Source organism: Empidonax traillii, unplaced genomic scaffold, assembly GCF_003031625.1.
Source record: "Empidonax traillii isolate 1590-97213 ecotype Southwest subspecies unplaced genomic scaffold, ASM303162v1 scaffold836:size348770, whole genome shotgun sequence".
NCBI lineage: Eukaryota > Metazoa > Chordata > Aves > Passeriformes > Tyrannidae > Empidonax > Empidonax traillii.
The window spans coordinates 295825-310020 of record NW_020956029.1 but is presented as its reverse complement, the minus strand read 5'-3'; the positions used below and the strand labels follow the sequence as shown (position 1 = coordinate 310020).

At 41.7% G+C, this 14196-nt stretch overlaps 1 protein-coding gene across 2 annotated transcripts in view; it reads left to right on the top strand.

Annotated features, from left to right (window-relative positions):
• Positions 1-14196, top strand: part of ANO5 (anoctamin 5) — a 47696-nt gene that overhangs the window by 19369 nt on the left and 14131 nt on the right. For both annotated transcript variants that reach the window (XM_027902075.1, XM_027902073.1), the window contains 5 exons: positions 4892-5005; positions 10973-11041; positions 12021-12305; positions 12563-12676; positions 13829-13944. In XM_027902075.1, coding sequence (XP_027757876.1) covers positions 4892-5005; positions 10973-11041; positions 12021-12305; positions 12563-12676; positions 13829-13944 — 698 coding nt within the window. The remainder of the gene's footprint in view (positions 1-4891; positions 5006-10972; positions 11042-12020; positions 12306-12562; positions 12677-13828; positions 13945-14196) is intronic.

Sequence of the window (14196 nt, the reverse complement as noted above, 5' to 3'; positions counted from 1 at the left end):
TGTGTGATTATCAAAGGTATGCAGTCAATAAAATAAATATTTGGTTTGGAGGCCATCCTGTGAGCAAGCAAATGTTACAAATCGATTTCGTTTTCTAATTTCAGGCAGGGTTTTTTTTGCCTGGAAATGTAGGACTGTGGCAGTACAACTCTTTGATGTGCTGATGGGGATCATACAAACCAACTATTCCATGTTATTAACGTAACCTTGTAGCCAGAGGTGCTTCCCTGTGCTGTAACTCTAATGAAGCTGTAATGGGTTCCTCCACCCCAGATTAGTGTTGGTTACTGCTTTGTTACTAAAAGTGCTTCTCTAAGCCACCTTCCCACAAAAAAAAAGGTGCAAAATACAAAAAGCAGAAGGGGAGCAGTGCTGAGGTCTGAACTTGCAGTCCCATGTCCGTGGGGTTGGACACTTGGGAAACCTTGAAGTCTGGGGCATTTGGGATGGGTGTTTCTGAATGTAGGCCATTAAGGAACTTTGCACTCTTCTGACTGAATAATAATCTGAAAAGTGTTGCTTTAGGACAAGTTCCCCCCTGTCTTTGAAGCATGGGAATGGAGAGGGCTGGGATATTCAGCAGCAGGGTGTATTTGGAGGAAGCTCCGTGCCTGTAAGGAGTGAGCTGTAAGGACATAAAATTCCTGTTAGGGGGATGACCAGAAGCAGAAATCCCTCAGAGTCCTGTAAAAACATACAGGATTGAATCATTCAGGTATAACCTGCAAAACTTATTTGTGGTTCCCTCAAACCACTGAGGGGGAGCTGCCCACGCTGCCCGAGGCATTTACCACAGCCCCCGTCCCTCAGCTTCAGACCAAAGCCGTGTCTCTGAAGCACTTTCTGTGCCCGTGTCAGTGGCTGGTGCCACTTCCAGCAGCTGGGTTTTCCTCTCTCCAGCTCACCCTGCCTGACTGTTTGTCTTGGCCCTGGGGAAGCGTCTCTGAGGCACCTGCGGAGCGAGACAGCCAAGGGACTCCTCAGCAGTGCTGGAGAACCTGGATGGCTCTGAATGGAGTGTGAGGCCACCAGCCAGCATTTACACGCCGTACCCAAACCAGTCTGGGCAGAGAGAGCCGTGGGCTCTTACAGCCTGGCTGCATCTTGCTCTCTCCTGTTGCCTGTCCTGTTTGAGTCGGGGTTTCCCACTGCAGGGCTTTGGATCGTGCCTGAGGTGAGGATTGCGAGGGTAGGCACTTGGAGGGTTGGTTGGTTGGTTGGACATGGTCCAGCCTCTGCTGGGTGTCTAGACAGAAGTTATCAAGTATGGGGTCGTTAGAAATATTAATGTAATTCCATATGAGCCCTGTAAGTTTGCACTTCTGTAGCCACGTGAAAAGAAAATTTCTCTTTTCACAACAGACCATTACAGCATTCAATTAGCACATCTGTGTGCAACTTGTGAGGTCACTTAGTTCTTAGAGAGATAATTAGACTACTGAGACTGCGAAGTTACTACAGGAGGGCAGTATTTGGACAGATGGTTTTTGTAAACTTGCTCTGCAGCTGATGGATTTATTCAGCTTTTTGAAAGCTCTGGTGAATGCTGAATGTTTGCAGTAGACTCCTGCAATGAACTTGGATTGGAAGTGACCTCTGAGGGTCTTCTTGGCCAGCCTCCTACTCAAGGCAAGGCTGGCTTCAAACTTTGGTCAGGTTGCGCAGTCCTGGCCTGGGTTGACCAGGTTATGTGGTCTTTTGGGGTGGAGATTTTGCAGTCTCTCTGGGGAACCTTTTGTACCCATTCCCACTCAACCACACCCTCACATCCAGTAGAAATTTCCCTTGTTGTGACTTGTGGCTGTTGCTTCTGGAGTTTTTCACCGTATGGCTTGGGGCCCCTTCTCTTCTGTAATTCCTCATTGGGTATAAATTAATTATTCAAAAGCTTCAGCTTGCTTTCTGTGCTGTGTTGGGAAGTTTTAATTTGGTACTTGTATGGCAGGAGGAACACATTACAGAGCATCTACTGTGATGAGGTGTAGCTTAATTTAATAACTGCAGGTTGTCCAAGGTAATTAATTTGAACACAGTTCTGTAAAGAGCTGCTACTAATCCGTAATGTTTAATGATTCACTGATAACACTAATGCAAATTACGAACTTTTCATATATTTTAAACCTGTAGGCACACATGTATGCACAAACCTGCATAAGTGTGCAAGACTGATCTTGGTTCTACTTGTGAAATCCAAATGCAGCAAAATGGAAAGGAATAATTTATGTGTTTAATAAGCAGGCCTGTCACTATCCGTGATAAATAGTCCTGTGTGCAGAAGGAGAAGGAAGTGATAAGTATTCCCCTTCTCAAAGCAGATCCAGCAATGACTACTGCATCTTCTTAAATTGATAGTCAGGCCTTTAATGACTGAGGGTTCTGATACATCTTAAAGAATGAGTCAATGTTGATGGCACTAAAGATAAAGTATTACTTCAATTGTATTGAATAATCTAATTATAACTATGCAACACAAATAATTTGGGATACTCCTTTGGCAGGAGCTTTTTTTGAAGTAAATATTATGTATTGATTTATTTCTTCTTTGCGTAGATGATTCTGTGGCTTACACAATGGAAACCAGTGGTTGGGGTGGCCCTTTTTAGGGCAATCCCCAGCATTGTAAGTTGTTAGAATGCACTTTGGGGTTCACTTATTTTAATGCTGAATAATTACATTACTGTTGATTCTATACAGATGTGAGTGTGGTTCTATGCACTATGTTAATTTGATTAAATCAACATCTAAACTGTTGCAGTTTGCATGTAGTCACAGTTATATTTACAAAGAAAAACCCAAACCTGCAAGTTCGAAACAGAATGGAAAAAATACTTTTCTACTGTTGGATTCCATGGTTTTTGTGAGCCTCTTAATCATGCAAGGTTATGTACTGCTTTTGGAAGCAAAAGTATCTTCTGAGGTAGCTGACTTCAATCGTGCAAAGTGGTCTGCTTTAACTGATCTGCTGTAAGTATTTCTGGGGAAGAAAAGCCACAGAAAACCCTCACAGAATTGCTGAAGAGGGCAGGCAAAGAAAGGATGGCAGCAATTTCAGGAAATAATTTCTTTTACCTTATACAGCACAGGGTTTTGCAGCTCCCCTGAAGGCTAGGGTGGGGAGCACAGGAATTCTCTGTAGTGCATGGACGCTTCAAGTAGGCTGCTACCTGCTTCCAGGAGTCACCACTGTGTCTGATGGAGACGCACAAAGTTGTACAACACCATAGGAACTTCCAGTTATTTGTATTTAATTTCAGCCTACTTGAAGATGAACATGTGTCCTGGACTATGTGGATGTTGCTGCTTGTAATTTTGTCAGCTCTGGAATTACGGGGTTGCCACTTGTCTTTTTGTGTCCCCGCGGGTCCAACCTGACATGAGTGCAGCAGAAACATTGTGGGCTTGTTGTGTTACCCTTGCGCCACACTCAGACACACTTCCTTAGTCCTTTTCTAAAACTGCCTCGAAGTATCCAAATGATGGCCACTGGCATTATAGGAGTCATTCTTTTAAGGCATATACTTGCTATCAGAACGGATCCCAGCACAGCTTCGCCTTGAATGGGAAAGACACGATGGTCAGATTATTTGTGGGTGCTCGTGTTTTTCTGAGAGCTTGGGGCTTTTCCCAGCTTCAAGGGGCACAGAAGTTCACTGTAGTTGGGGTGTATGTGCTCCAGGCAGGTGGTGTGGTCCTTGGAGGGAAGCAGGGGGCCTGCTAACTACTTGTTGGTTATTCCAGCAGAGTGGAAGGAGATACAATCTGTTCCTGAAGCGACGTCTCAGGGTAAAGCAGTGATGAATGGTATTGCAAGTGGCTTGGATGGCTGCAGTAATAACATGCTTCACTGTGTGATGCCTTTTGTTAACTGGGAGCAAGCTTCACAGTTACAAATAAATATTCTGTGCTTTCTCAGGGAACTTTTTCACGCGTATCCTTGCATGGCGTGAGATGGAGACGACAGAGACATAGCCCTCTGAATTATTCTGTTTTGTTCCTACTCTAATAAAATGAAAACCCAATTCAACCCCATAAAAATACACTTTTGTTGATGGGTGTGGTTAAAAAACACCAGCCTTCCTCAGCAGAGAGGCCAGATTTCCTCCCTGGAATTCCTCAATGTTTAGACCAGACTATTAACTTCTATGGAGAGCACTTTGCTGCATGTCTCTTGTACACAAGTTGGTAAAGCTGAATATTGACATGATAACAAGTAATATTACCTAATATTGCAAATAATATTACCTAATATGAGTTAACTTCCTTAGGGGAGTGGGGTTATAGTCTTTTATTTGCCTAACATTAATTACTCTGACCTAATGGATAAAAAAGATAAATGTTGTTACTATGACACTCTGGCATGCTGATAAATTAAAACATGACCTTTAATAGATCAGTTGGAGTACTGATTATGCTGTTGCATTGATACCTTTTATTAGATGTATTTTTTCCCCCCCCCCATGAAGGTAAATACTCAACTTTGGAATGTCACTCCTCTGTTGTCTGTGTGCTGTTTTTATATGTAGTCATTGCTGGCACATATGTCTCTGTGGTGGTTGATTTAGTGAATCTTGTTATGTAGAGGAAAATGCATGGAATTTACATTTTGCCACCTGCTTCAATTATTCACAAGTATTGATGCACTAATATATATTTATTCTTTCTGTACCAGTTATTATATACTGTGCTTGTGGACCTACGCAGTTAATCCTGAAATTATTTTAACTGGATGTAGCCCTGTTAAATCTTGCCCAAGTTTATCTTCAACTATGAGGAAACTGAAGAATTCTTGCAATGTGGGGAAACTTCTTTGTCTTCTGTTATATTTTAGAGAAACAGCAATATACTTGTTGTGTTTTGTTTTTTTTTATTCATATGCCTTTATCTTCTACAGATTGATAAAAGACATCAAAGCAAAGATTCTATTTTCTTCAGGGATGGTGTCAGGAGAATCGATTTTGTTCTCTCCTATGTGGATGATTTTAGTAAGGAATTGGAAAAAAAGTTGGTAAGTTTGTCATTTTGAAAATCCTCTTAATTTTTATCTCTAATAACCTGAATATCAGTTACTAACTCTTTCAGATCACTACACTCAACTGGAATAGGGCTTAGCTAAAAATTTTACAGCTGTGTGAAAAGCCATTCTATGGATGGAAATGTCTGTGTAATTTACTGTTGTGTGTCAGGACCCCATTTTATTGGGTTTTTGGGACTCTGTGTGTTGAATTGATCACTCTCCATTGCTTAGGCTGGGCAATATATAAAACAACTGAGCAAAGTAATCCAAATTATTTTGCTTCTTCATTGACAGTCTAGCTGAGACTTTGGAGAAATATCTGTAAATGGTTTTATCTGCAAATACTTTTAAATGTAGGAGGTTTCTTCTAAGTAAGCAAAGCATCATCCAAACAAGATTACTATTTTTTTTTCCATCCATTGACTGCAGCTTTTTCTAAAATGCCAGTGACTATCCCTGAACTTCCCAGCAAGAACCAGTTGCCTGAATGACACCTGTTTGTTCCATGCTCACTCTGACACTTGTGGCCTAACTTGGCTAAACATGTAAATTCAAGCTGTATAAAAAATCCAGTACTATGAGAGGCAGTCAAGACAAAAAAAAATCTTCTTATAAAGCACAACATTTAAAAAATAAATAAAAAAAAGAAAGATGGATTTTAAGAGGTTTTTTTAACTCTTTATTTCCTGCCTTCTTTCTGAGTCATGAGAGTTTACATTTAAAAATTGGTCTCTCCAATGTACAACTCCAAAGTTTATTCATGGTTTAAAAAAATTAAAAAGAGAGAAACACCAAAAAAACTTCATTCTCGTGCAGTCATGTTATTCTGAAAGATAAGGGTATCTGAAAAAAAACTTATTACACTAATGCTTACGATAAAATCATGCTTAAAACTAAAGGTCTGTGAAGTAAAGGACAGTAATCTTCTATCTCTTTTCATTTTTTTTTTCATAGTAAGAATTCTAATTTCCTTTGAACAAAAAAACTGCAAGATTGAACTGTTAAAAAAGTGGCCTATTGCTTTCATTTCTTTATGAAGTAAATATTGTTTCCATTAAGGACTTATGCTGCCTAAACTTGCATCCAAATATGACCCAGTGTAGAGCAGAGCCCCTCGTCTTACTCATTACCTTAAGAAACTTGGGAATTTCTGTCATAGTCTCTTTTTGATGCTTTTCCCTGTCAGCTCTGCTCAGTGAGCCACATTCCAGAGATTTTCTTGGGAGACCAGGGTTATTTTATAGCTATGGTACCATAGGTTTATCTACAGACGCATAAAACCTTTTCAAACTCAAACCCTCTGTCAGGCTGTAATCCTCGCTGCATTCCTTCTTCTCCCGTGGAGCAAAATGCATTTCAAAAAAAGGAAGAAGAGAAAATCACTCAGTGTGGAGAGGGGGGGAAAAAAATATATCCATGCAGAATTTGTCAAGGCAACTCTTAAAATAGACTTTTCCATTAGTCATCCTCAAATTATTTAAGATGAGGAAAGAAATTGAGACTATTTAGGTAATGATTCAAGTAGGAAGGAAAGTAAACCAGATGGTCATATTGTGTGCAGCAGTTTCCTTCTCGTTGCTTTATGGATCATTTGGAGGTAGCAGGAATCCTTGCCAGGCCAGAGGCCACATACAGGGGTGTCATCATTGACTGAAGGATTCACGTGGGGAGGAGCCCAAGAGTTTGTAGCTAATACTGTGTTTCCTCTCTGAGGTAAAAATGCACTTGCTGGGGAAGAAACATCTCCGTCTTGCAAAAGACCAAAACATCCACGTTAAGTTTTGTGAGATCTAATTCTTTTATATGTCTGTTACTTGGAAAAGAGTTTGTGGCCCCATGGAGGAAGGGGTTTGGTCAGTGGCCCTGTAGATTAGCTCTGCAGTCACTGGACAAACAGGCATGGAGATATCAGTGTTTCTACACAGTTCCTGGGGAAACTGCGTTTGCCCTGTATTTGTGTTCAGCATAGACCTTTATGCAATTAGAATGCCTGTAAATTAATGCAGAGTTCTTAGCATACAAGTGCTGTTGTCTTTGTGGGAGCCAGATTTAAATATTGGTGCACTGCAGCCCCTGGAATTCATCTGCCATATACTGTATTTGGCATTACAGAGTCATCACAGGAATGTGGATTTCTTTTACTGTGGCACAGTGATACAGCAAAATGGAACAGCCAAGAATAGGAGCACTCATACAAAGAGAATAACAGCGGTGACAAAGGGTTTTGTTTCCTTGTCTCAAGGAAACAGCTTTATTCTGCACTTCTACGAATGGGGATGAATGACTGCTTTGTGTGCTTCAACATAGCCCTAATACAGATGTAAGAGATGGTCTGTTCATCTCCCTCAGTTTCATGGAGAACAACTGCATTAACTTCTTTGATGTTCCCAGACACGTTCCAGCTTCAACGCTGTTTTGAACTTGCCTTCTAAATCCAAGCCACAGACTCCTCTAAACAAAAATTAGGATTACATTTTTGTGAGACAGTACTTTATATTTTTCCTTAAAACCTTCAGCACATAAGCGGAAATATTTTACTCACTATGAGATGTATGTGAACATAAAAAAAAATATATAAAATATCTAACAAATTACTAATAACCAGGACATGATCTTTATTGTCCCTATGTGTATTCCTTCACAAGAACCCCTGAGCATTAGAGACTCAGGGATCTGAGCTGCTTCACAGCAGCTTGGCTGGTACTTGCAGAAGGAATCATGGAATATCCTGAGCTGGAAGGGACCCACAAGGATCAAGTCCAGTGGGTCAGCAGTGTCCTGGCAGCCAGGAGGACCGTGTCCTGGGGTTTGTTAGGTAAAGCATCAGCAGCTGGGTGAGGGAGGGGATTTTCCTGCTCTGCCCCGCACTGGGGCGGCCTCTTCTGGAATATTTTGTGCAGGTTTGGGCACCACAATATGAGAAAGACATGGAGCTATTAGAGAGTGTCCAAAGGAGGCCACAAGGATGAAGGGTCTGGAGGGGAAACTATAGGGGGAGTGGCTGGAGAAGAGGAGACTGAGGGAAGATCTCATCGCAATCTACAACTTGCTTATGAGGGGAAGAGGAGGGGCAGATACCGATCTGATCTCTTCACTCTTGTGACCTGTGCCAGGGCTTGAGGAAATGGCATGAAGCGGAGTCAGGGGAGGTTTAGGTTGGGAACTAAAGGTTTTTCACCCAGAGGGTGGTCAGGCACTGGAGTTCAGGAGGGCCATTTATCTGTGCTGTCGACCTCCTGCTCTCGTGGATCTGGGTGGATGAGATGACAAGAGGCCTTTCCTAAACAGGCTCCATCTCATCTGAAATTTTCTTCCGAGGGAGCTGTGTGGGTAGCCTGAGCTCAGACTGATCCCATACTGTGTCCTTTAGGATACAGCTATGAGCAGGCTTTTCGTACACTTTACCAGTAGCATGTAAATGTTCCCCCAGGCCATATTTGCTTCCCAGTATCCTACACCTGACTGCAGATAGAATAAGCCTGAGAAGCCTGATGCATGAAAGGCTTTGGTGAGCTTGGTGCTCCCTGCCTAAAGGAAGAGGAAAAGCAAGCAAGAGGAGTTTGATTAAGTTGATTATGTTGTAAACTTAAAATTACTTTAATCTCCTGTCCCTTGACTGTTGTGACAGGCAGTACCACCACAAACAGATTTATGGTAGTTGTCTCTCTTCCACAGATCATGCAGTGTTATATCTGCACTGGGCTGTTTAGTTCTGCTGGACTTTGGATCTTGCTTTGTTAATCTTAGCAGGATTGGTTCCTTACAGCCCAGCACGTGTTAGGTGATAAAGTTACTCTGTGCTCATCCCCCACCATGTGAGATATCCACAGCGGTGTTTGCAGAGGTGAATGCTCTACCGGCCTCCCTCCTACCCAGGCCACAGTGGTCTCAGAAAATGTGATTTCAGTGCTTTACAGATGCTTGGGAGAAGCTTAAGAACTGTGCTCTGGTCTTCATTAATGGGATGACTTACAGAGCTTCGCTCTGTGACTGCAAAGTGGCATCTATAGCAGATGCAAAAATACATGCACCAGGTACAGCTTTTTAGGTTTGGAGCAGGGAACTTAAAAAATCCCAACAAGTACACAGTAAAACCAACCAGCACTGGCCCAAGGGTATGTTGTTTTTGGGGTTTCTTTTTGGCAATAGCAGCAGACTGATTTCCTTTTAAAAATGGTTGTTTTCAGTGACTGGAAAGCTCAGTGCGTTGCAGGGGTTTCAGAGAAAGGGGCTTACGGGAAGAGGTCAAGGTGATAAAAAGAGAATAATTTCTATTAGAGCACTGTAGTTTGTCACACCAAGTGTATAGTAAGGAAAAATAAGAAAGATAAGTAAGAGGCCAGACCATTTGGCACTGTCTGTTCCTTGAGCTGGAGAGGAGCTGTCTGGTGGCAGAGGACCCTCTGAGCTGACTCGCTTGGCTTTCTTCCAGTGGTTGCTGGGAAAAGAACACTCACTACTATCCTTTGTTTGCAGCAAATGTAACCCAGAGTAGCACACAGCTTTGGATACCAGGCTGAGATGTCTCTGTAGCACTTTAACATGCACTCTTAAATCACCTTTTAGTTGCATTGTTCTCTATTTGATTATTAGGTCAGCAGAACAGAGCTCTCTGATGTTTATACAGGTGCGTGTAGGAAGTTTAGTGGGATAGATTAATTAAAAAATAGTGCATTTGCCCCCAGCATGTGCTAGAATGGAGGAGTCAGCACATTTGCAAGTTTATATAGTCAAGTGTCTAATTTAATATCTAATAATATTTGGCAAAATCAGATGCGACAAGTAAAAATGAAAGGCCACTAACATATATCAATATATCTTTAGGTACATTTGAGGGCTGTGAAAGCTTTTCTTCAGTCTGTATTCATTGGTCTGAGTAGTTTATGCACGCTGAAATGTAAAAAAGGGCAGACTGCTGCTCACAGACATGCAGGGAAAGGAAATTGGCTGACAGCTGTGGTGGTTTGCATTTTTTAAGTATGTTTGAAAAATGTCATTTAAGACCCTTCAATAGAAAAAACATCAGGCAGCATTGCAGGTTTTAGCCAAAAATAAATTCGTGGTCCAGCTTGTGCATTCTAAAGAGGACAGGGCTCAGATAGTTGGCTTACCTTTTTGGTTATTCTGACGGTCCTTCTTGACAGCAAATTTTATATAATTAAAAGGAAATGAGTGCAGTCTCCCTATAGGAGCAAAAATTACACAGAGAAGGAGGGGAAGAAAATGTTCTTCCCTAAAGGCACCACCTAGGAATTACTTGGCAAAATAAAGAGTTCCAGGAGGACCCCAAGCTCACAGAGGTCACGCAGCCACCCCTCACTGCCACAGGCAGGTTTGTTTATCTCTGCTGAAGTCCACGGGGACTTTATGCAAGCTAAGCACACGGGAGGTCACACGTGGTGATTTGTTGGTCTTATCTGGTTTTACAGTGGTGTTTGTGAAGTGCTGTTTGAATTGTCTGCAATCGGTACTTGACCATCTATATCAGGCATAATTGTAAAACAGGTAAATAGATAAATAGATGAGGCTGTGAGCAGTTGGGCTTCCACGCGCTTCCAGGATTTTATTTTCCATCTGGTTTTGATGGACATTCTCTGAGCAACGTGGCTTCAGCTTGAGCAGTAATACACCCCACATACCAGCCTCCTGAAGAGTCAGGAGGGCTCAAAACACAAGACATCAGTTCCTTCTCTGATTAACCAGAGCAAGCCTTTTCCTACCCGGTAGTTTTCCTGTTGCAGTTCCCGATGTGTTGCCATCACCAAGCTGGCCTGCACTCGGAAGTGGCCTGGTGTGCATCAGCTGGTTTTTGTCTGATTGCTTTTAGCAGGTCACACAGCATTAAGGGATTGTCATCAGGGCAGTTGGGAGAAGCTGGAACTCAGTGAGACATCAGTAAGTGATTAGTTAGTTGCTGACGACTCCGTCAGTTACTCAAGTGTGTTTGTTTCTCTCTAGGAAAGAAGAAAAGAATTTGAGAGCAATCTGCAAAAAGCAGGTTTGGAACTAGAAACAGAAGACAAGAAGGTAAAAAAAAGAAAATTAGAACTAAAGAAATAGACCTGCAAATTAATAAACCACTTTGTTTCTTTGAGAAAAAATATAAATTGTGCTGGTGGATTTCAGTGGAGCGTGACTAATTTAGGTGGGACAAGAGTAATATGTTTATTTGAGTCCTTTTTCTAGATACATTCATAAGAATTGTGGAAGTGGAATGATTTTGATTCAAGAGGAAGTGATGGCTTTTGATTTCATAACGAAAAGAAAGTGGTTCCAAAATAGCTGTGATTTGATTTAAACCCACTTAAATGGGAAGTATGCTCACAGCTACATTTAGTCCTGCCTAACAATGAGTAATAAGTTTGGAAGGTTGGTGAATGGGTTAGTTATGCCCACTGGATGTTGTAATTATGAGGAAAGGATGAAACAGCTTGAGGATGTTTGATTAGTGTTACTGTTTGGTTTAACAACTGGAGAACACGGGATTTTGACTGATGCAGTCAGTGTGCCAGAGGCTGGGTGGGGTCAAGTAACTCTTGATGAAGTTCAGACTCTCTAACATCCACAGATGGGGATTCATTGAGCAATATGTTAAAAGTGCCTTCTGATTACCATTTTTTGCTGTGTGTGCAGAGGAACACTGAAAGAACACGCACTGTTGGGTGAGGCCTGTGATAAGAATATTCCCCGTGTTTCCAGTGCATTCAGTACAATGACAATTTTCAGGCCTCAGTGTATGAGATTAATATAGTTTGAAAAGCCGCTGTGAGCTTTCAGTAGGGCAAAGATTATTTTTATGAACGGACAACCACTCAGATAAGCTTTCCAATTAAAAATATATATATAAAAGAAGTTCCCCTATTCCCTCCTCCCTTTTTTTTTTTTTTTTTTTTTAACTTTCAAAAATATGTAAAAGTCAATAAACTGTGTACATAAAAAAACCTATCCCCATAAATCTTGCAATAAGACACGGCCTGATGTCTGATTTAACCTTCCCCGGGGGCAGGAATCTGAAGACGGCAAGATCTTCTTCGTGAAGATCCACGCGCCGTGGGAGGTCCTGATCACGTACGCCGAAGTGCTGAACATCAAGGTCCCCATCAAGGAAAATGACATTCCCTCCACGGTGGAGAACCCCCTGGACTGCATGCTTTTCCCACTCAGGCTGCCCGAGAAGGTGATGCACCCCGAGCCCGATTACTTCACGGCCCCGTTCAGCAAGGACAAGCAGGAGCTGTACCTCATAAACGACGAGAGCACTTTCTTCTCGCCGTCCATGAGAAACAGAATAGTGAGTATGTCAGGCTTGGCTGCTCCCATTTGCCTGCAGTTTCCTCTGGAAACTCTGGTGTCTGTGGTAGCCTGGGTGCCTGCGTGTCTTTTTTAGGAATCTGTTACGTATTTGTTGGAGCGGATCTTCTGGGTGTCTGTAAGGCAGACACTGTGCCCTCAGTGTCCTTCTGAAGAAATGCCTCCTGCTTTTGCATATTGTTCCATTAAATGGCTTTAAAATGGGAGAGTTCTGAAACCCCTGTGTTTGAATCTCAGGTTAATTATATCCTCACACGTTGCCCTTACGGGACAGAAGAAGGGAAGAAGAAGTTTGGGATTAAGAGGCTGCTGAACAATGGCACCTATACAGCTGCATATCCTCTTCACGATGTAAGTATTTTAGCTTTCTGCTCCCTGGAGCATTTCCCAGTGTTTTCACTCTTTTTTTTCCTGCTGTGAATTTGCTGTTTCCAGCAGATATGAAAACGTATTCAAACCCTTCCATTTGTCCCATTGATTCTGTTTAATAATACACGAGACTTATCTACCAGCCCTGCTATTTGGCTTTTATGTGCTGAAATGCTTCATCCTCAGTTTTTAGGGTATATCCATATGTCAGTCACATCATTTCTTTAGAGACTTTTAAATTTTTTTTTTTCCTTCTGAGTGTTGTGTTTAATTTGTTGCTTAAATTCTAAATTCTCTGCATGTTTTTAGTAGTTATTTCAGATGTCACAATGCTTCAGTGAACTTAAATTGCTTATTGATATCTCTGAATTCTACCATAAGGCATTTTTAGTTACTTTGTATAGATTTATATTTTTAAAGGTTTGAAAATATTTTTTCTTTCCTTAAAAAATAAAAATAAAAATAAATGAGTGAATGGACATTCCTTAGGTTATCAGTGGGAAAGTTTAGCTGATCGGGATCTATGCTGTAGAAGGGTAGTCTAGGCTGGGAAGGAATTTATCCTGTTGGGACTACCATAATAAAAAGCAAGAATCTCTTCTATACAACTACAACCAACCTTAAATGCTAAAAAAATCACGTGAAAAAAAAATTCCAAAACTTGTGAGACAGACTCACAAATCTTTGTCTAAAAATACTTATTTAACCTTTTAAAAGATTTTCAAAATGCAAACTTCAGGTTGTTTAAACCTCTTGATTTCTAGTTAGAAACTGATTTTCCTGCTTTTCTCGGTGGTCGAGAAACATTCGGGGAAAAAAAAAAAAAAAGGAAAAGCAAGATCATCACAAACTGAAGGTTTGGCAGAGGCAAATATTTCTGAAGGCAGAGTTCTGGGGCACAGAGTGAAGTTACAGAAGCTGTCAGAAGCTGAGGTTACATTGTGCTGTTTGGTTTCTGGGAGGGTGATGAAGTTCCAAGGTTTTCTTTAGCATTTGGAAGGCAGATACGTGGTAATGACAAACCGTATTGAGGGAGGGGGGGTGCATCATCATCATCAGTGTTTGTTTCTTCCAATGGGGTGTTTCTTGAGTCTGTCCATGAGGTGTTTTGCCTTTGCTCTGATTTGCTCACAGTGCCAGTACTGGAAGAAGGCAAATGATCCCAACTGTGACAACGAGAGGTACACGCTCTACATGGAGTGGGCGCGTTTCCTGCGCTTCTACAAAGAGCAGCCTTTGGACCTCATCAGGTGAAGTGGTTTCTTGTGTTTCCCCTGGTTTTTCACTGCAGCACAGCGTCTGTTCATTTGTAGCTGGGTGCTGCTGGGTAATTTTTAGCACTTCTAAGGTCTGATGGGAGCAGGGTATTAACTGGGCACTAGTCCTTGGAGGGACACGGCACAGCTTCCCGCCAGCAGCTGGAAAAATGCTTCATCTCAAGTCAAACCCCTTCCCATCTAGCCAGTGCTGGATTTTGTAATCGATGCCTACAGGAATTTTTA